This window comes from Amblyomma mixtum, chromosome 3 (assembly GCF_055824585.1).
Source record: "Amblyomma mixtum isolate Tamu chromosome 3, ASM5582458v1, whole genome shotgun sequence".
Classification (NCBI taxonomy): Eukaryota; Metazoa; Arthropoda; class Arachnida; order Ixodida; family Ixodidae; genus Amblyomma; species Amblyomma mixtum.
In genome coordinates, this window is record NC_143014.1 from 251,462,022 (window position 1) to 251,483,904 (window position 21,883).

The window sequence follows — 21,883 nt, forward strand, 5'->3', positions numbered from 1 at the left end:
TGGTTACGGAAGAGGCCAAACACAAAGCCTCATTTGAGGACGAAAATAGGAAATGTAAGACAATAAAGAAGGAAATCTACACATCGTGAGAGCGTTAAATAGTCCAAACACCTGGCTTGACATCTTTACAGGCGCTTTTATGTATTATAAAAGAAACCAATACATTGGTATTGGTTTCCTTTTTCTGCCGCTGTTCATTAATATTGATTGGTTAAGCTGGTAATATGCTTGATTGGTTATAGCTATGCTGGAGTAGTCATTCCCTCAACTCATTTATAATTTTCTTCAAACTTTTGCCTATTATAGAAACTCCAGAATGAATAAACGAGGTTCTCCTTCATTAATAAAAGACGATAAGAGCCTATAGTACAAAATATGTATTTGTAAAACGCCTGTGGCAAGCACATATGGGGATGTTTAAAAAAAATATTTCCTTTGAAATGGCGTTGTACCTTTCGACGAGCCCTTCGAGGGTGTAATCGGTTTTTTTGAATGAAAGACAACCTCATAGGTAAACTGTGCAGTCACAAATACATTGAGAGGATTTGTTTCCGATGGGCCGCATTCCTAGCTGTTACCCGCACCCGGCGATAGCGGCGCCACCGAAACCCGCTTACGTCACAGAACAGTGTTCGTCCATAAAAAAAGAAAGCAGGTACCCAATATATGCTCCACAGTGTCAGTTTTGGGATTTGTAGAAAATTTCGAGCAGTGGAGGGCGTGTTTGCTGCTTCCGCTCCTTCATTTAGGAGCTCCTGCCAATGCTCAGGAAGCTACAAGTTTGAGCTTGGATAACATTGTTGGAAATAAAATAATGCAACATGTTCTCGCTTATTCTTTTTCGCCTCCTTCTAGAGGCTTGTTTCAGGAGTTTTCGGAAATATTGGGGATGGGGTTTTTTCCGTTTGATTTTTGAAAAAGACTACTGTATTAAAAAATGTCAGGTTTAGAGCAATACTTCTTGCACTTCCATATATTAAATATCGATGCAATTCGGTACAGTCTTTTATTACTTTGATGCTAACATATTGTGCAAATTTCAGAGGAACGTGCTTAATATCTGCGCAGGAACAAATTCTTGAAAATAGCCGCATTTGAGACATGCCGTTTTTGAAATTTTTCCTAGCAAGCTACAACTTCTTCACAATGGCGGAAATAAGCGTGACATATTCTTTCTCATCTGTACTTTCAGCGCACAAAAAATATATCGATCACGCCTTTCATATATCGATTCTTAAGTCATTGCAAATTTGCGAAATTCAGCCGTGCTAGAAAACGCTGCCCCAGCAACGGCGTCGTTCATATTAAGGCGGAAGCCTTTAATGTCTCATCATTGTAAGCAGCAGTTGTCGACAGAAAATGTCACGCTTTTCGATTGGTGGAAACGGTCGTGACGTCACAGTGCGCGAATTTTAAACGGGGCCAATTGTACTTTGGCTAGTAACCATGCAACCTCTTGAAGGGATCGTATAGTGATGCTCCAATTAAGTGGGACTTAGCTTAGTTAATTACCCAATTAGCCTAATTAGCTTTACTAGTCAGTCCATATAAATAAATGAAACCCATTAAGAAATTGGTCGAGCTCAGGAATCGAACCCCGGTCTTCGGCGTGAGAGACGAGCATGCTATCCACTCCGCCATGCCAGCTCGATGGTTTGGAATGAACAAAGGCGCGTCTAGTGAATACGGTGTCTTCACTCACTCTCATCCTCCTCCATTCTCTTCCCGCAAGGTTTAGGTGTCCACCGACAAATGAGAGACAGATACATTTCCTTTCCTCAAAAACCAATTTACTGACGAGCGAGGCGTAGAACCGAATGGGCGATGGCGTTCTATGGACTCCTTGGCAGCGTTGCAAGACGCTGTCGTGTTCCACTCTTAGGGGCATCAGTGACCACACTTTAGGCCAAAAAAGTGCCCCCCCCCCCCTGAATTTTGTGAGACAGTTACTGCGTAATTTCCTTTCCTCAAATACAATTTTCATTTTCTTCATTACGGCTCCTCTTTATCTATCTTCTTTCACTCCCACTTCCTCCCTTCCTCTACGGTGCGGTTCAGGTGTCCACCGAGATGACCGAGAATTACTGCGCCATTTCCTTTCCTCAAAAAGCGTTGCGTTCAAAGGGCAAGGCATCGCGCTGAACGGGTGGTGTTCCGTGGACTCCCTGGCAGCGCTACAACGCGCTGTCGCGTTCCACTCCTAAAGGCGAAGCTTAAGCGTAATTAATTAGCAGTTAATTAGTATTCAGGCATTAATAAGTAATTAACCATTAATTAGTGATTTGTCATCACTTAGTAATTAGTAGTCAATTATATGTGACGCCACCGGTGCCACAGAAACAGCGAAGGTGGTGCGGAAAACGCTTCCGCCTCTACCCACTTTAGACAGTCAAAGTGCCCCCTGAATTATATTTTTCTTTTCAACTATTAGCATTTTCCCAAAATGAAATTCACTCTTGGCCTACTGAATAATGTGTGCATTCTATACAAAATAATCTAGGAAAATAAAAATTTGAAATATCGTGGCAGTTTGATCTTTCTTGGAATCACCCCCAAAAAACCATGAACAAACCTCTTGAACAAACTTCATGAACAAACTTCTATGTTCATTCGTTTCAGCCGGCTAATGATAACATTGTCTAGTTTAGATAGATAGAGGTTGCCTAACACGGGGCTGGTGACAGAACTAATGCAAATACCTTCCTTCTGCAAAAAAAGACGGTCATTCCACGTCGCAAAAGTTGATTTTGAGGTAAGCTGATAGGAGATCCATGAAGCCTTCAATAGGAATGCCACTTTCGTTTCGAAAGGCGAGGACCTTGAAATTGTCTATAAACTGATTGATACATCGGATAAGGTCGTCATCCGAAATGGAATAATATAAATTTTTAACATCCACTGAAAAACCTAAAAGTGGTTTGCTCTTCTGTGCTGTCAAAAGCTCAGCAACGCAGCCCGTATTTTTTGCTAAGAAAAGATCTTGGAGGGGCAGTTTTTAAAGATGTTGCTCCAGAAACGTTCCTACAGAATCTGGCCATGTTGCAGTTTCTGAGAATATAACACGAAGTAGGGTATCAGGTTTATGCGTTTTTGGCGTGAAGAACATGTCAAGTCTATGTTTTTTAGGTTAAGATTTTTGCAAGTTTAGTTTTTTCGCACTTTTTCTCCGCTTGCTTTTTTGCCTTCAAACTGAAACATCACTGCGCAAGTCAAAGGAATTTCGGAAGGCCTTGGATGCTTTCCACAAGTACACTTTCCCGTTTAAAACGTTGACCCTACCTTTTTTGGCAACAGCTAACTGAATTAAATCCTATTCTTTAAAATGAATAAACGCCTCCTGTGTGGACTTGGAAGCCTGTGTCCTTGCTGCGAGCCGCTCTCCCGCATTCCTGCCTGCGGAGGTTGCTTGTGCCGCGGAGCGGTACCCTGCTGTACTTGTGGTGACGCCTGGTCGAGGCCTTCGGCTGGCTTTAAGGTCGAACCCACGGTGGTTGATGGCCTGTATCCCCCGCAGTAAATACCACACCGACACCCCTCCGCGGCAGTCGAATTTCAATGAAGGCGAAATGCTACAGGCCCGTGTACTATGCGATGTGAGTGCACGTTAAAGAACCCCAGGTGGTCGAAATTTCCGGAACCCTTCACTACGGCGCCCCTCATAGCCTGAGTTGCTTTGGGACGTTAAACCGTTATAAATCAAACCATAATGAACACCGACCTAGTGAAACCATGTACCTATGATGCTGCTCGGCGACACAAGAACGACGAGTGCAGCCCGCAGCTGCAGCTTTGGTTTCCTGTTCGGAATCGGGCTATGTATTTGCACTGAAATAACGCATTCGCTAGCAGTATGAGCAATAGAAGGTAATCAATTTAGGCGAGTAGAGCGATCCGCAACGAGGCTATTTTTATCGTTGGAACCGCCTCGCTGGCATTTGTATGTCGAATGCTGGAGAGCTAAATAAATAGGTAACGCTTGGTCAGATTACCCCAAATATCGTAAACCACGGATTTAGGAGCATTGCGGCTACGCATGTCAGTAATTCTTGGCTCGCAACAAGTGTCAGCCTCGGAGGATTTGAGATAGTTGCTCGACAAAACCATATCGCACGCTATCTTCACAGATCATCATCATCATAAGCCTGACTACTCCCACTGCATGGCTAAGGCCTCTCCCATGTCTCTCCAATTAACCCTGTCTTTTGCCAGTTGTGGCCGCCGTATCCCTGCAAACTTCTTAATCTCATCCGCCCACCTAACTTTCTGCCGCCTCCTGTTACGTTTGCCTTATCTTGGAATCTATTCCCTTACCCTTAAGGACCACCGGTGGTCTTGCCTTCGCAGCATGCCCTGCCCAAGCCCATTTCTTCCTCTTGATTTCAACTAGGATATCATTAACCCGCGTTTGTTTCCTCATCCACTCCGCCCTCTTCCGATCTCTTAACGTTACACCTATCATTTTTCTTTCTATAGCTCGCTGCGTTCTCTTTAACTTAAGCTCAACCCTCTTTGTTAGCCTCCACGTTACTCCCCCATAGGTGAGTACCGGTAAGATACAGCTGTTGTAGATTTTTTTCTTGAGGGATATTGAGGAACTGGCATTCATGATCTGAGAGAACCTGCCATATACGCTCCACCCCATTCTGATTCTTCTAGTTGTTTCCCTCTCATGATCCGGATAAGCGGTCACTACCTGCCCTAAGTAGACATATTCTCTTGCTACTTCCAGCATCTCCCTAACAATTGCGAACTGCTCTTCCCTTGCTATACTGTTGAACATTACTTTGGTTTTCTGCATGCTAATTTAAACCGCACCGTTCTGCTCTGCCTGCCTAACTCATTGATCATGCTTTGCAGTTCATGTACTGAGTGGCTTAGCAAGGCAATGTCATCAGCGAATTGCAAATTAGTTAATGTGTTCTCGATTAACTCTTAACCCCAACTATTCCTATTTCAGGCCCCGGAATACAGGTATTCCCTCATTATCGCGCAAAGACCCGGCATGCAGATGCGCACTTTGCTGCCATGTTCGCTGCATTACTGGAGCCTGCCTCATCGTTTCGCCGTCTTCTAACACGTGGCTTGAGAAAATCGTTTGTGAAGTTCTTGCACTCACAGGAGGCATCTGCCCCGGTGGTGGACAAGGGGTCTGCAAAAGCGATCGCCAGTGGACAGAACAGCCTCTATGAAAGTTGCCGAATTATGGACTCGATCGCTTCAAATTATGTCTTTAATTACTGCGTCGTGCAGCGGTTATTCAGTGCCGTTTTTCCGCTGCTCCCGTATAAGTCGTATGTCGTGTCGCGTTGCTTGCAAGCCAGAACGTTTTGCTTCTCTCCAGGCTCAACAGATCGCGCTGCAGCGCTTTGAAGATGGGGGCACCTAATTTTTTTCATGTTCTGGTCTACGTGCTGCTTTCAACATGGGGAACCGGCACGGTCAAAAACACAAATTATTGCTAGCATGCTCCGATTGGTCACAAACGTTTTCAGGACTTTTGAATAGAAACAGCGCATTAGACGGGACCAAGAAGAGATAACACACAGACACAGGCGCTGACTGTGAGTTGACAGTCAGCACCTGTGTCTGTGTGTTCTCTCTTCTTGGTCCCGTCTAATGCGCTGTTTCTATTCAAATGATGTACCAACTAGCCCGGCTTATTCCTCTCTTGGTTTTCAGGACGTTTAGACAAAAGTAATTGCGGCGACAAGTATAATGCCACGTATCATTGTAGTGCACGTTCGTTCGCGCTCAATGCCGCAGGAAAGGGGTGTTAGGATTTTTGTTCGTGACGCGAGAAGCGACCGGACTAATCTCGATTGACAACAACCATGAAGAGCTGCGTATACGTTTTTCCAGATTAAAATAGATGATATTGACCTGCTATTTCGAAGTTTCCTTGCCGGCTAGCGCTGGTGAAAATTTTAAAGATGTACCAACTAGCTCAAACCACCATTTTGCTCCTTTAAATTGAGTGATGCCGCGAGCGGTGGGCATTCGTAGTTCGACGACTGACGAGCACGTTTGTTGCTTACTACGCCGCCGAGTGATTCAGTTCTTTTGCGGGCGCAAGTCAGCCCAAATAAAGAGCTTCTTTTGCAAGTCTTGTTGCTGACTTCCTGACTGCTGGACTGCCGTCACTACAACGTGACAATATGATTGAATTAGGTGCGATTCGAAATCACGACCTTTGGATTGTGAGTCGGTTACGCTACCCGAAGGCCACAAACACTCGTTGATTTGAGAACGAAACCAATGGACCTGGTTTTGCGTTGTGGTGTTTTACTCTGTAGTGTCCTAAGGACATATACTGATGCTTGCATAGTTAACTATCAGTGTGCTAAATAGTAATTACGTTATTCAATCAGATTAATTCGAATTATGAGATGGTTCATTGTACTTCAGTGGCTTGATACGCATGTATTGGTGACGTATCTATGTGTAAGGTTTGGCTCAGCATCACCGACCGGCAAAGGAGAGAAAGGTATGAACCCGCATTGGGGCCGTCGAGTGTGCCGCCACATGGTGATGCGGTACTAATTTCACATTAGGTCTCGTCTGTCTGGTGGAGAGTTTGCATCCGTCGAAGAGCCCACCGAGGGGCGCGGCGATCCCGTCCTTCTTAGAATTATTGTATTGTACCTAGAGTGGCGCGTAGGTACGCCATATTGCTCCCTCAAGCAACCAAATTATGAGGGAAAGCCGAAACTCTTGCATGCAAGAGGCGGACTTAATGCGATGGTTACAGCGAATGCAGACTCAATCCTCTTGATTCAGGCTGCCTAACTTGCTTTATTCCATTAAGATTAGTTGCATTGAATGAGACATCTTGTCAGTTTTGCGTCGGCGCCACCAAGTTTTATTACCAGGTTTATTAGGATTTAATGTCCCAAAGCGGCTCAGGCTATGAGGGACGTTGTAGTGAAGGGCTCCGAAAATTTCGACCACCTGGGGTTCTTTAGCGTGCACTGACATCGTACAGTACAGCGGCCTCTAGAATTTCGCCTCCATCGAAATTCAGCCGCCGCGACCGGGATCGAACCCGCGTCTTTCGGATCAGGAGCCGAGCGCCGTAACCACTGAGCCACCACGACGGGGTGGCGGCACCAAGGCACGTGTCAGTGAGTTACGAACAAAATACTCGCCATGTGGTGGATGGGTGGTGCTATCTCTTGTAAACGACACAAATAAAAAACATTTCCTTTTTAATAATTGGCGAACACTTGCGAAAAATTGCGTGTTATTGATAAGGAAACATCGTATACAGTGAACATGTGCACTCAGACAAAATAAAATGTCGCAAAGCACGAGAACAGTAGATGTGCGCATGGACAGTAAGCGACGGTCTAGTGCAAATCGATGCAAAGGAGTTGGCTTTTGCGCAATGCATGGATGCTTTTCAACCATGTGATCGCGTTTAGCCAATAGAGGCGTGAGCGGTGCAGAGAAAGCAAGCGCGCAACTCTAAGTACTTATAGAGGAAATCTAGGCCTACTGCGGAGAAAGCGAACCCCTCCCCCCGCGCGGCTGCCACCAGTAGCCCAATAGCAGAGTCGGCGGCCCAGTAACGCTATCGCGTTCTACTCTTAAAGTCAAAGCTCGCGCATGCTCCAAGTTTTTTCTCTTTGCGATTCAGCCTGCGCACAAAATTTCGTAATGGTTTGGGCAAGCTGATGACAAATGCAGAAAAAGACGAGAAGGAGAGGGTAACGAGAAGGTGGCGGTTGTGAGCGCGTTACCCTCTCGTCCGTGTCTTTTTGTGCCGCGCCATTCTTCGTTTGACAAACTTGTATTTGGGAATGAAAAAGTGCTGGGGTCTTGGCAACCAAAGCGTTGTCTTTCCTCTTCTTGGTGCAGTTATCTACAATAAAAATTGGGTTGGGCCTAGTTGGTACATGATGTCGTGAAGGTGTAGGTTGCGCAACCTACACCTTCATAACAACAGTTATATTAGACTGGACGTAAATTGTTACCAACACAACGCAAACTTTGCACCTCCTTTGAGAACAACTTGAACAAGTTTCTCAGTGGTTTTCTGTTCACTATGCATCCCTTGTCAAAAAATACTCCATTGCCCTTGCCAGCTGGCTTCGAAACCCTCTAAGCATTACCCTGAAAGCTGTTGGTTTGACACGGGCTCTTTTGCGTGAGGTGAGCCTTTTCACTTAATTGGAGACACTTTGTCTTCGTGTTTATTTTATTAAACTGACCCCATATCACACTATGCTCAGTTCGAACAGCGAGACCGCGCTTTCGACTTTTGTTGCACATCAGTAAGGATACTTGATAGAGTCTTGCGGACTGGTGGTCCATGCGGAAGGGCGAACCGGAACGGGCTCCCACATGCAGTGGTCTTTCTGCAGTGAAAACACCTGGAGATCATTTGTTTCTTTCATTGTGCGCAAATTTTATCATTTTTATATCTTTGGAGTCTCTTGTTAAACAATTCTTCAAAGGACAACTTTGCTGGCGGGCAGAGGCGGTGCCTCTTTTAATAGCGGAATGAATGTGACTTTCAACGGGCCAGTTTCTCCCTACCTTCCCAGTTGAAAATTTCTATCTCTCAGTAACGATCCACGTATCTAGTGGTTCAGAACAGGAGTTGTATAGAAGGAACCTTCATGCGAAAACTTTCGTCCTGAAGACGCGCGACCATAGTTTGTCCTCATTCGGGCCTAGTTTGTAAAGCACAGAAGCGTGCAGTTGCTGGTGTACCGTCGAACTAAAACCACGTGTATGCCAGTTTACACCAGCATTTTGTTTTTATGTAACTACTTGAAGCAAGCAGCTTTTTGCCATCTTCTTCCTGCGTCTTCCCATGCACCATATTCTTTCTCTAAAGTTTAGTAAATTGCTAAATTGGTTTCTGAGGAAAGGAAATGGCGCAGTATCTGTCTCACATATCTCGGTGGACACCTGAATCGGGCCGTAAGTTAGGGAGGAAGGTGGGATAAAATGAACAAGAGAGAAAGAGGTGCCGTAGTGGAGGTCTATGGAATAATTTCTCAGAGCTGCAGCTAACTGTGCTTCAGAACTACACATTCTGGTCCCATCACCCTATTTTAGCAAAGCGATTATCACTTGCGCCCTGAAAAAGCCTAAATTAATTTTACTGACCATTTGGAACACCTGAACATATGGCGTGCGAAGGAAACCGGGAAGAAACATCCATATCCTAGAAAATTAAGATTAGTGTGGACGCTTATTGACTGACAGGAAATCGTGGCTATAAAACACTCAACATCGCAGTGACAAGTCACATAATTTTCCTTTGCAATCGGTAGTTGAGCGATCTGATGGCTTCAGATATGTCACTTTCCTTTCCTGAGATGAAGCAGTACGGGCTTACGTCTTTTCTGCACCACACCAGGCCAGCATTGGTTTTTTGTTTATCATCTCTTTCTCCTTCCTCCCCGCCTTTTCCTAGAGACCATCATTCCAATGAAGGAAACATCACTTAAGATTACGTTGTGTAGATTTACTCATCTGATGTGCTGGATTCTAGCTTTAGTTATTGTAGGATGCAGGTAAAAAGAAATAAGCTACACCTGAGCGTTACGACAGGAGTGATTGTAGTAACTATATAATTATAGCAATAACATAAGCAAGTTTTATCAGTGCATATTCAAATTATCACTGTCATTAAAGTTACAACAGCGCAGAGCGGAACGTGACTCACAAATTACTGTAGGCGCCAATATTTCCATGCTTTCTTTCGCTGCCGAGGTTCACTCCTATAGTAAAACCTGCAATAAAAAGTGAGCTGTGAAACGAAATACACCTGTCTTTGTGGGGCTATACAACCATCCTGCTTAAGTTCCTAGATTTCTAAGTGGAAGGGCATTAATTCGAGAATGCTATATTGTTCCCGCGAGTGTTTTCGTGAGTAGAAACATCCGTTCAAATCAGCTCAGCAACATACGCAGAGATTACTCGGAATAGAAGAAAAGTTTTCTAAATATATTTCGGCGCTAGACTTAATTTGTGTGACCCGAAAACAGGGGTAAAAGAAACATGTGCGTTTTCTTCAACTAGTGGAGCGAGCCTTAACATTCGCTCATTCAGCAAAATTTAGCAGGGTCGTGCTTAATAATTACTTCGGTGCTTCTGCCTACCGCGTAAGGAGTGAAATACAGCAGTTGGGAAATTCACTATACCCCTTTGAAAGCGGGGAACTCTGGAATATAAGCAATCAAAGGCAGGATAACATTTGCTGTTTCTTCCCTCTAAGCGAGTTTTCGTCTTTTCGTGAGTGACGACGACCCTGAGTCCCTGGAGGTGGAAGGAGGGATAAACGACATTTTTTTTAGTCCCCGTACTCTTAATATTGATGGCATCGTAGCTGCTTATAAAATTCTAAGCTTTTGTAATATGACTCGGTGAGAGTACCCATCAAGTAAAAAAAAGATATAATGAGATAAGGTTGTTCGCGTACAACAGCACCATCGCTACCCGTGCGTAGAACAAGAACACAGCTTCAAGAAAGGCTTAATTACATCGCAGCGATCGGCGAATAAGAACAGTGCCATACATAGACGGCGCCTTTGAAACGAGTATGGTGGTGAGTGGCATAGTGCGCGTGAAGGATATATAAAAGCTTCATTTTGTTGCTGTAAGTATATGGCATTACACTGTCTGGCAGCGTTGCTGTCCTTGAAGTGGCAAACTGAGGGTTGTCGTCGCGTCACCGTGCACACGACGTCGGTGCACGCAAGTAGAGCTGTGCAAGGCGGAAATGAGAAACCATACACACGCGGCGTCGGCGAGGAAAGAAGACCACCCGACACGGGACCGAGAGGGATCGAATGAACGTTACCACTAACATGGCAGCGCCGACTGCGAAGCACCATGCGTCAATTTACACGCGGATAAATCCCATTTTCTGCGCGAAGAACGCCGTTAAAACTACATCGTCTATGTTTTAAGGTTTATGAAAGGCTGCCGCGGAAACGTGTAACAATAAAGCAAACACATATTGCTGGACGTAAAAGCAATGCATTCAATAAATGGCGAGTGGTCCGCACTTTCCTCTTCTACGGTTCATATGCACCTGTTCACATCCACCGTTATAAGCGCTACCTTATCGCCACTGGGCTGTGCGCGGAGCGTTCCGACTGACGGTTTGCACGGAGCCATGTTACTCTGCATGGGGACCACAGCTCACAACGCCTGTGCGTTCATCCAGCTGCGAACAGTGAAAAGGACCATATAGCACAGCTATTCGGAAGCCTCGATCAGTTCTAGAGGTGTACAATAAAGAAAAATATAAAACGTTGTGGGGGTCTAAAGGCTTTTAATAAATTACATTTTGGAAAACTAAAAGAAGTAGCTGTGGTCTAGTCGTGTACGCCTATTTAATTATGGGGCGAAACGTGCCGTTATTTTTTTTAGAAAACATAGATGCTGCTTTAGATTGCAAATGTCAATTTGTGCTGATGGGGGACTTTAACACCGTTTGTGAGCTCTATGACCGTTCTGGACCGAGAAGTAGTAGAGGTAGAAGTTCAGAAGGGTCCTCTTCTGTCACTGAGTTGACGGGTCTTGTAGATATCGGGTTTGCATGGCCGACATCTTGCTTCTGCAACCGTATCAGAGGCAACTCCCATGCCCATCTAAACCGAATCTATATTTCTGTAGCCCTCCTTACCCGTCGCATAGCGCGCGACGTTAAGCCAGTTTTTTTTTTCTGACCACCGTTTGGTTATCCTGGTGGTTGCGCCCGCCTTAAGTCCCAACCTAGATGGGCTCCTTAGAAATGCAATGCTGCGCTGATAAGCAATGTTTTCGAAGCACCCTTCAATACTGCCTTTCAGTCTTGCTTCTCCAAGAGTATGCATTTACACTAAGCTTTGCAGGTATCCAAGCAACAGGTCCGACGTATAGAGCCAATGTAATGCAGTACTTCAACAACGTTGAAAAGAGAGAGTTACAGTAAATCCTTTATTACCTTTACAAGTTGTAATATGAGAATCCTGTCTCGTACTCCGAGGATGTTGCTAGTCTGAAGTGCCATCTTCAGACGTTTGACGAGGAACGCTACACGGTTGCACGTGTCCGCTCTAGCACTAATAGCGCGTTGTACTCTGATCAGCAGACACGGCAGGCCCTGATTGATTAGCGCCGCCATGCGGTTTCCAAGCACATTCCAGAGCTTTATTGTCGTGGTGCCTTAGTCACAAGCCCAAATGCAATCATATCAGGATATGAGAAACACTACACGTCACCTTTTACTGCTACTTCGCACAGTGCCTATGAGGAGGATGTAGCAGGCTTCGTATCTCATAGAAATCGACTTTCAGAGGATGAGTGCTCGACAATAAGCGGACATTTAACTTTGGCAGAATTAGAACATGTAATTGATCAGTTGCCACTTTCAAAGACGGCTGGGCCTTATGGCCTTATTGGAGAATTTTATAAAGCCTTTAGGTCTTTCTTGTGTGCTCTTCTACTTCAGATTTTTACGAAGAGCCTTGATGTCAGTGCTCTTTCACAGGCGTTCGCAGAAAGTCACATTAAATTAATGCCAAAAAGCAATGATAAAGAAAAACCGCGCTCTCGAGCCCTATCACGCTATCAGATATTGACAAAAAGTTTTGCAAAAGCCTTTTCGGTTGGCGCATCATTTAGCGATGTGAACTGTTATTGGACCTCATCCGACATAAGATTTGAAGGGCTGTTGCATTCAAACCAGCCCACATACTGCGCTAACAGTTTTACACTTTACCGTAAACTCCCAGGAGCAATCAGCAATGCCCGAATCGACCTTGCGAAGGCAATTGATCGTGTCCATCACAGTTCTCTTCCCTTGCTTTTAAAACGCGTCAATGGGGGTTCAATTCCTTACCCGGTGCTAAGCCTTTGCTGCAGTGACTGCTCTACACACTTTATTTAAAATTCTAGACTTTGAAAGTCTTTTCCATCTTCTCTCAAGCAAAAGCGTCCGTTATCCCTGCTTTTATTCGCACTTTACTTAAAGCCGCTGTGTACAAGCCTTCTGCTGAGTAGCTCTGTCCGAGGATTTCGTGTCTTGGATAAAGAACTTATGGCGCTGGCATATGGAGATGGTCAAGTGTTTTTCTGCGCGGACAAACCAAAAATGGATGAAGTTATTTATTTGACTGAAGACTTTGGCTCAGCTTTCCTGTACGGAGATGAACCGTTCTTAGATTAGTGGCCTATGGTTTGGTTTGGGAGGTTACGCCATCTCAATACGCAATTGTTGTGTGGACGTGTGTACCGACCATGTACATGCCTTGGAGTCGCACTAAGCGCATTCAAGCCCAGTGCAATCTATTGGAAAGATCACATATTAACTCTACAACGCCATGCTCAGACCTTCGTACTACATGGTCTATGAATATTCGACAAGGCTACCGCCTGTATCATGTTTCTGGGTAGAAAAATCTATTCTTTTGGAGATCATTCCCGTTGGGCTCTATACCAACCGTATTTATAGAATATCTGCGACGTTTGTTTGGGGTTCGTCCCTTGAGCCGTGATTATCTTTTCCGACATGTTACCGCTGCTCGGCTTGGCTTCCTCCATCTCTATGTACGCGCGTATGTTTTCCGGTTAATGCTCTTCCGAAACGCCTCACACCCGATAGTTCGTACGTTCTTCCAGATAAATGTATTCTTTCTAGCAGTTCATTATTCAACTGAATTTTTGTTCTTAGTGTCGCGAAAACGCTCGTACAGGAGATTGCCGCAATCCTTTTCCCTACACCAATTTACCGTTCTGTGTGCTGTGAATTGGCTGCAAATCATGTACTAGTACGGATGGGTAAAACATGTCAGTTTCAGCGTACACCACGATTTTCTCTTTCAAGAAGCACCACTAGATCTTGCGTTTTAAGACATTGCTTTAGAAAAAAGGGAATTTTCGCGGCGTCCGTTCATATCCTCCTATGTGACGTACAGTAAACAACTAAACACTGCTCCATTCATTCTAAAGATTAAAAATACTAGGGAATATGCTACACCGGACAGTAAAGAAGCGATTGAGACTCCTCATAGTGGAAGGAACCTTACCGTTTTTCCATATCACAAAGAACCCTTGGAGATGTTTCATCTCATTGGAGTATACTGCTTATGGAAAACTCGCATGATGGACCGGCATTGTGAACCCGTTGTGTCTACAAAATTAAATTTAATCCCAGTGTTTCTTCATCTTCAAGAACTGTGTGATCGCACAGACTTCAAAGCAGAGTGGAATTCCCTCTAAATGTCAGGCTTGGCCTCGATTTCTTTCCAGCGATTTGTAGCCGCAAAGTATTCGCTTTTTGAATGATTTTCATGCCACTTGTTAGAGGCATTGTAAATAGATCATCTACATGGAACTTCCATCACTGTATTGCATACCACATCAATAAACATAAGAAGTCGTGCTGTGGTGTATAGCGTGCCCAGTTCTTACTGGAGTAGACAACGGTTGGATTCCCTTTACTTGCGTAGAAGTTTTCTTTCTTAGAGCTCTTGTTCTCTTTGAGCGAATATGTGCACATCTACGCAGCACGCTTTGGACGAACAGTTAAGCCTTACGGGATGATTTGTTGCAGACAAATGGTCAACGCCTGAAGGACTAATGCTTGTGGAAACGCACTTCGACCCCGAAAGGACGAACGTTTTCTCTCAAAGAACCAAAAATCGTTCAGAGTGTTTCGTCACGGTCACTGATGCCGTTCAAAGCCCAGAAATCTGATTAGAACTTTTCTTCGTTAGAGGCCAATATTTCTTAGGAACGCTATGTTAAAGATATCTTCATCTAACTTCTCAGCATTTAGTTCAGGAAAACCGACGTGAACAGCCGTAGTCAATAAAAGAGTCGATAAGTTCTAACTTTAACCTTTGGTGACACATTTTCTTCCACACCATACGCTACCAAGCGGTTTGGTTTTCATAGTTATCCCTTTCGATCTCATTCAGGGAACCCTTTTACCAACGGTAATCGGTGTTATCAACCGCACGGCTTTTGTATACGAATAAAAAGGTCTCTTTTATATGTGAAACGCTCACGCCCAAGAATGTCCAAGTTGCAGGTGCGGACGCTCCCCGCAATGTCGATAGGCTCGGTCGATGACTTTGCGAGCAAATGCTCGACACGGGCCACCAGAGCGTCTGCACAATCCTGCATGACGCTTAAATAGCCGTCCAAAGGGCTGCCTCGTAATGCTTGCTGAACGTTCTTGCGCTTGATCTTCCAGGCATCGCCGGTCCTGTGAAAAGAAGCAAGCTCAGCAAGAAAGACGGCATGAAAGATTTACTTGGCGTTAATTATGCCACGAGCTCAACAATAAACGCTTTAAACTTCTAGCCTTCAGAGGAAATCAAACATATGCCATGCTTTACCTTTCTGCAGTTCTGTTTTAGTTAGATAGTATGCTCGAGCATAAGTGTAAGCAGCCGTCTTCACAACATGAACTTTGTTTGAGAAAGGGAATCAGAATATGAACGACCTACATTTAGTTTTCTCTCCTGTTTTCTCCTGCTTTTGAAAAGATTTTATTATATAATGTAATGGAAAGATGTCACATTTAAAATGGTTTTACGGTTCTGCCTCCCAGGAGAGCATAACACCGGTATGCCGTCGGCTCAATCATGTACGGTGGCATGCATCCGTTAAAAGAAAGCGCCGACCGGAAGAAAACTTCTATGCCGACATAGACAAAATCTATTAGGCTGATCAAACGTGTTTTTATGTCGCTACTCTCGTGCAATACGTAGTCTAGTTTAAGGCAACCACAGCGGTAACGTTCGATTATGAAGACGTTCGGGGAAACTTAATTTAAACTTAAGTGACAATACTGGAATGGAGAGAGACGATACGACAGCTGGGTTAATCAGAAAGCATTACCAAGTGAACAAACCAGTTCTATAAAGTGTACCATGCTCAAATGTCCTCATATCCAGCATCTTCGGATAATGCGCTATGAACATACAATTTTACATGCACTCTGCCCTGAAGTAGAGTCACGAATAAAAAAGGTTAACACTAAGGACGTGCTACAGGAGCGGCAGATACCAACGCTTGGGGCTGCGGTTGCGAACAGGCCGATAACGAAAGCGCCAGGTGTGTTCGCAAAGCGCAGCGCTGCAGCAGTCGCGAGTTGCGATTTTCGCCACTCCGGTGACCTCATAGTTTTAATCTTTCTGACCCACGACTGCAGGTTGCGTTGTTTCAAACTATAAAACATTAAAAAGGAGGCTTTTGGACTTCATTGTCAGAAAATGTGAAGCAGATTTAGTTAAAACACACATGAAATTACTCACCTCAGCAGGAGGCTTTTCCTACCGATCCATGGGGCCAGAAAATTGTAGAATAAGGGTTTCTTGCTCTTGCAGGTGAGGACGGCCTGGAACGTTGTAAGTGTTGCAAAATATTCAGGAGATTTTAAATTTTACTGAAGAAACCCTAAAATTTTTAGAGCCTATATGCGGCTTCAATGTTTATCAGACTCGGCAAATTGAACATGTAGGAATTTAAGAACTAAGTCCCTGTCACTGCTTTAAGTTTTGTAGTGGAGGCCACTCATGAAATTTCACCGTCACTGCTTTAAGTTTTGTAGTGGAGGCCACTCATGAAATTTCAAAGTGCAGGGTGCATATGATTGAACTTAAATGAAACAAGAATGGTGTGAAAAAAAGGGGACGCAAAAACCTTTCCGTGTCTCTTGCTTTAAAAAATTTGCAGAAAACTGTTACTGATTAAAAAAAAAGATTACGGCGCCATTTTAGACTGTAATTTGGGGACCTACTAAAACCACTGGGCTTTCGTATTAACACAGAGGCTTCCAGCTCAACAACTCTGCGTTTCCACGTATACTTCAAAATAAAAAATCGGTTTATTTCGATTTTTAGAAAATGCTAAAAGCAAAAATGAATGCGATCACCTGTGCAGCTTCAGGAGTGTGTATACATACGATGGGAAATACTCCGAAGTATGATTTGAACGTCTGCCCTTCGTACTGCTTGAACAATTCGCGCAGAAAGCTGAAGGCCACTGAAATAGTGAAAGTAGTGACAAATATAGCAGTGCGAGGTTAGTGTTTGCCGAGATTAGTCATACTTGCGAAATGTGAGCATGGTTTATCGTTCGCCATCACTTTTTTGTTCACTGCCATGCCCCGCTAGCGTTTATACTAATGGTAACTTGTAAAAAAAGGTTAAAATTATCGCGCAACCAACTTCTGAAACAGGTGACAATGTAGGCGCCACATGAGGTTAATTAGCTGCCCACGGTGTCTTTGCTCGATATTTTTCAGGTTGGTCCGATTAAATAGCGAGAATAAAAAAGCGCTGAGGTTCGTCTTCTGCCACCACGCAACGCAGAGTGAACCACAGGAACACTGCGGAGGCCAGTTTACTGCTCTTATAGTCGCATGTGATGTAGTCTGAATGGCTTAGACAAAGACAGGACAGACTGCGGTGATTAGTTGTTCATGGTTATCTTTTTTCGACGAGAAAGCAAAGATACTGCATCTTTTCGAAAAACTTCATTTCAAAACATTCATTCTGCATTTCTTGTAGCTGATACGTAAGCTATCTGATAATTCCGACTGCCCGCGTTTGTTCATCTCTCCCTCATTTTTTATAAAGAGGTACAGTTAGATTTCTTTTTTTTTAAATATTTCGAATCAATGGGAAAGAGACACCTCGCAAGCTTTTTGGCAAAGAAAGACGGTATCATCGCGTTACTTGAAGGGAGAATAGGTCTCAGCTAGAGAACATCCTTTGAAAACAAGATCAGCTTTAGAACACTTGAAATAACCTTATTACTACACCATAGTTCGGCAAAGTTTAAAGGCGTCTTATTTCAGCCCATAAGTAGGCCAAAATTCAAACTTTCATGGACAGCAGAATGAATTCGATTTTTCTTCCTAGAGTGGACACGACGCCATAGTTTTCTTCTTCTGCTGGTTGGTTCATCCTTTGAAATGATAAAATTTTATTTAACGCTTAAAGACCCACACAAGAGAGTCGTTATCACTCCGTCTATATGCCAATATGTAGGTTCATCGGATGTGCTGAAATTCGTGATTGTAAAAGGCATCAATCCGTTTGCTGAAAAGCTAAGATCACTAAGATTCACTGTGGCCCCCCTTTGTTCGTGATTCTACCTCGCACTTTCAAACTACCTTGCTCTTTCCGCCCGCCCCACAGGAATGACCACAACTTATTTTAGAAAGGAGCATTTTGCATCCAAGTTGCTTCCGCCTTTTAGGCTGTTGAGCCATTGCAGGAATACTTGTGTGAACGTGTCACACCATTAGATCTCAACTTCGGAGACAGGCCCATTCATTTTATGTCTTCCTGTTAGTTACATGTTTCTTGAAAGGTGAAGACAAAATAGCTCGACAAAAACAGCGACCATCCCTTAAAAAAATGACTTTTGACCTTCAGTTGACGCCTTATTCAGCTCTTGTTGAAGCAACTAAAAACCAACATGAACCGAATGTATGTTTAGCCTACACAACATCTGCTAAACAAAATGTTTGTTGAACGCAGTGACCCCATTATTTGTTGAGTAATTTCTGTTGATTTACATTGAATTGAGTCTCATCAGCCTTTTCTAAGCCTAACTAAACTAAATCATTTCGACATGCGTCGTGTAAACAGAACCTTATCGTATTATAGATATTAACAACGAATGCAGCACCTGTTAATACTCTCGTAAACAGCTCTAAACCATGTTCTTGCATAGAAAGAAGTGCTAGTGGTGCAATATGCTCTTTCAGGCATACATTATTTCGGAGGATTCGTATGTGCGCCCATAAAAAAGGGCGCTTAATTAGTGCTTTATTTTTGTTGTTTATGAATGAATCAAGGTCTTCAACTAACAGAACGTTGCATGCGAACTTGAGTCCTTCTACTACACATAAAATAAATAAATAGCAATAGTTATGATTGTCATAACTTTGCTGATCGGCAAGCCACTACCTGCGCACAGCTAGGCCCCCAAGATGGAAAAGTTGTGAACTCTTAGTGAGGTCATGTTGTATACTCATATGCAATGCTGTTCTATGTTCTTTATCTCATGGTTGTATAGTCGAAAGTGTATGTATTTATGTTAACACATGTTTGTTCGTGCGTATGTGTGGTGTACTACACGGCTGGGGATGTCAGCGTCAAGTTAACGAGAAATTGTAGCAATAAATGTGAATATACCACCGAAAATTGCATCGGTAGGCCCATCTGATGCAATACGAATGTATTCCTAGGATTTATTTTTTACCACAACCGAGATTCAGAATGATGCGTTGAATCGTCTCAGTAATTTCAGTATGAACTAAACATGAAAGCAATGCAGAAATTCTGTTGAGGATGGTCAACTCTAGCGCAGTGGCCACTTTTCCGTAGACTTTCAACTCGGCCTCAGTAATTCATTAACGCGAGGCCATCCTGGTCCCAACAAAAATTCAGCATGGCATGTTGAGTCTGCTCATGAGAAGTCCAACATTGTCTCAAGAAGCATTTTTGTAAGGGATTGCGGGAACGGGCGTCTGACACTTCGGAAATTTTTCGGACAACGACGGTGACACATCGGCTGCAGAAAAAAAAATTAAAAGGGAAGTGGGGAGTATTGGCATTCCATATTATGTGGTTGACGAGGGTCCCGTTAGCCTCACAAAGATCATACCTATCGCTCCTCAAACACTCAAATACTCCACACAAATGCTCTTTCGATATAATACGAAAGTTTTGTGAAAGTAGTCTTAAAGTCATTGCTAACATGATAAAAATGTTCATTTCAATCGATCAAAAAATAAAGATGTTCCTGAAAGCCTCGTAACCCTTTAAGTGCGTGACCGATAAAATCAATGAGTGTTTTTTTTTCCATTGTGCTATATTCCGTTAAGGGATCAAATTAGTAGCACAATTTTGCCAAAAAGGGCTTGGTTAGTGACTTCTTCATTGAAAGCGTTGCTGTCAGAGTGAGACAACTTCACTCTTTTTGTCACTGCATTTCCACGCTCTTCGCCGGTGCAATCAAAACCATTGACGAATGCTGTAAAAATCATCTTTCAGCTCAAAACCAGGTTCCTTGCTTTCTCTTTGATAATTATGCAAGAAAACTTTATGAGCACTACGTTCGCAAAAAAATAAAACGCTACCAGTGCTCTACTCTGAATGAGTTACCTCGGCAGCGCTTTCGTATAGAGTAAAAAAAAAAGAAGCATTCAGGGATTATTAAACCAGGCATATGACATGACGTTTGTATTTTTTCCCACTCTGTGTTAGTTATTTAGCACGAGTTTCTGTTGTTTGTTCATGACAATGTGTTGTAGGCAAACAGAGCCAGAAATACATCAAACATTTCCAGAATGTCACTAGCATCCAGCTCAGCAACACTGAGTCGAAATTCCAGAAACATTATTGCTTGCACTTTATTTCACTGAACATCAGGGACTAGTAAACAATAAAGACAATTGGCAACATCGTTACAGTCCAACACAATGAAACGTGCGCCGACCCTTAAGGCGCGTTTGTACGCCGACGTTCTCGACGCCGTGCCAGGCGCATATTCGACCCGCCTAGAATTTAACCACTTCGAGGCGGCACAGCGGCTATGTCTGGAGGAGCGCATGCGCAGAAAGGAAGACGCGCCATCTGTCGTAGATTCGCGAAGAAGCGCAGCCCAGGCAAGGGGAGGAACCGTTCTAGTCGGGCCGGCAGCGGCAGGCGAGCTCGGCGCAGAATAGAGATGGTACGATTCCGTACTGGGCGCCGGCGAATGCGCTGGCACTCGAGCCCTGTTGGAGTGCAGACGGTCGCGCTTTGGCCAACGCGATGTCGCTGCGCCGTGCGCTATGTCAGAGCGCAAACGCGCCTTATATAATACTGTGCTGTTACTTCATTTTTCTTTTTAACACGAAAGCGTTAAGGAGCTCGTGAGGCGCAAAAGACGGCGTCGCCTGCGTCTTCTGAGGTTGCCGCGGCTAACCTCGGACTGCCGGTGGTGGTGGTGTAAAACATTTATTTATACTATATACAAGAGAGGTATTGCTTGGACCGTGCCTGAAGGGCCCGGCCCTCACAATCACTAGGAGGGATCCCTAGTCCGGGACCCCTGTGGCCTCCGCGGCGGCCCGGGCTGTTGTCACCAGGGCTCGTTGGTTCTGGAGAGTTGAGCAGCCGAGCAGGGCAGCCTCCCAGTCCTCTCGGGTGGGGTGGGGGTGGGGTGGGAAAGCAGGATTGGCAGGGCATGCCCACACCATGTGATACGTGTCCGCAAACACTTCCCCACAGTGTGGACACTCGCCCGAAAAGGCCGAATTGAAATGTTTGAGCACTGCCGGGCACAGTACCGTGTTGGTGTAGAGGCGAAGTAGCCAACGCTCCTCTGCCTTATTGAGGCCTTTACAGGGGGGTGGGTATCGGCCGTGAGCGTTTTGATACAGGAGAGAGATCTCCCGAAAAGTAATAGCCGGATTAAAATCAGTAGCCGGATCAGGCGGCGAGAGAGGCGATGCCCGGTGGTTAAGCGCGCGGGCGGTAGTGTCCGCTACCTTATTTCCCTCTATCCCCGCATGTGCTGGGGCCCAGATGATGGTGCGCCGGGTTGGGAAATCCCGGTACTCACATCTGCGTAAAATTTGGAAAGCACGATCTGGAATTTGGCCCTGTTGAAAATTGCGGCAAGCTTCTCTTGAGTCGGTGATAATGACTCGGGACGCTGGATCCGCAGCTGCAAGTGCGATAGCAACTTCCTCCGCGAATGTAATGTTGGGGGCACGGAAGGTGAGGCCCTGAACTGGGTTGTTTTGGTGGACAACGGCAGCCGTGTACCAACCCCCATGGTGTGGACCTGCCGCGTCCGTGTAAAATACCCCTGGTCGAGCACCGTACTGCTTGGAAATGGCCTCCGCTCGCGCGAGGCGGCGGCC

The 21,883-nt window shown here is 44.5% G+C and overlaps 1 protein-coding gene across 1 annotated transcript in view; it reads right to left on the minus strand.

Annotated features, from left to right (window-relative positions):
• Positions 1–21,883, minus strand: part of LOC149354334 (cytochrome P450 4c3-like) — a 74,704-nt gene that overhangs the window by 17,526 nt on the left and 35,295 nt on the right. Inside the window, exons 3-5 of the mRNA XM_089575963.1 lie at positions 16,919–16,998; positions 16,269–16,351; positions 15,015–15,214 (exon numbers count right to left, since the gene is read on the minus strand). Coding sequence (XP_089432089.1) covers positions 15,015–15,214; positions 16,269–16,351; positions 16,919–16,998 — 363 coding nt within the window. The remainder of the gene's footprint in view (positions 1–15,014; positions 15,215–16,268; positions 16,352–16,918; positions 16,999–21,883) is intronic.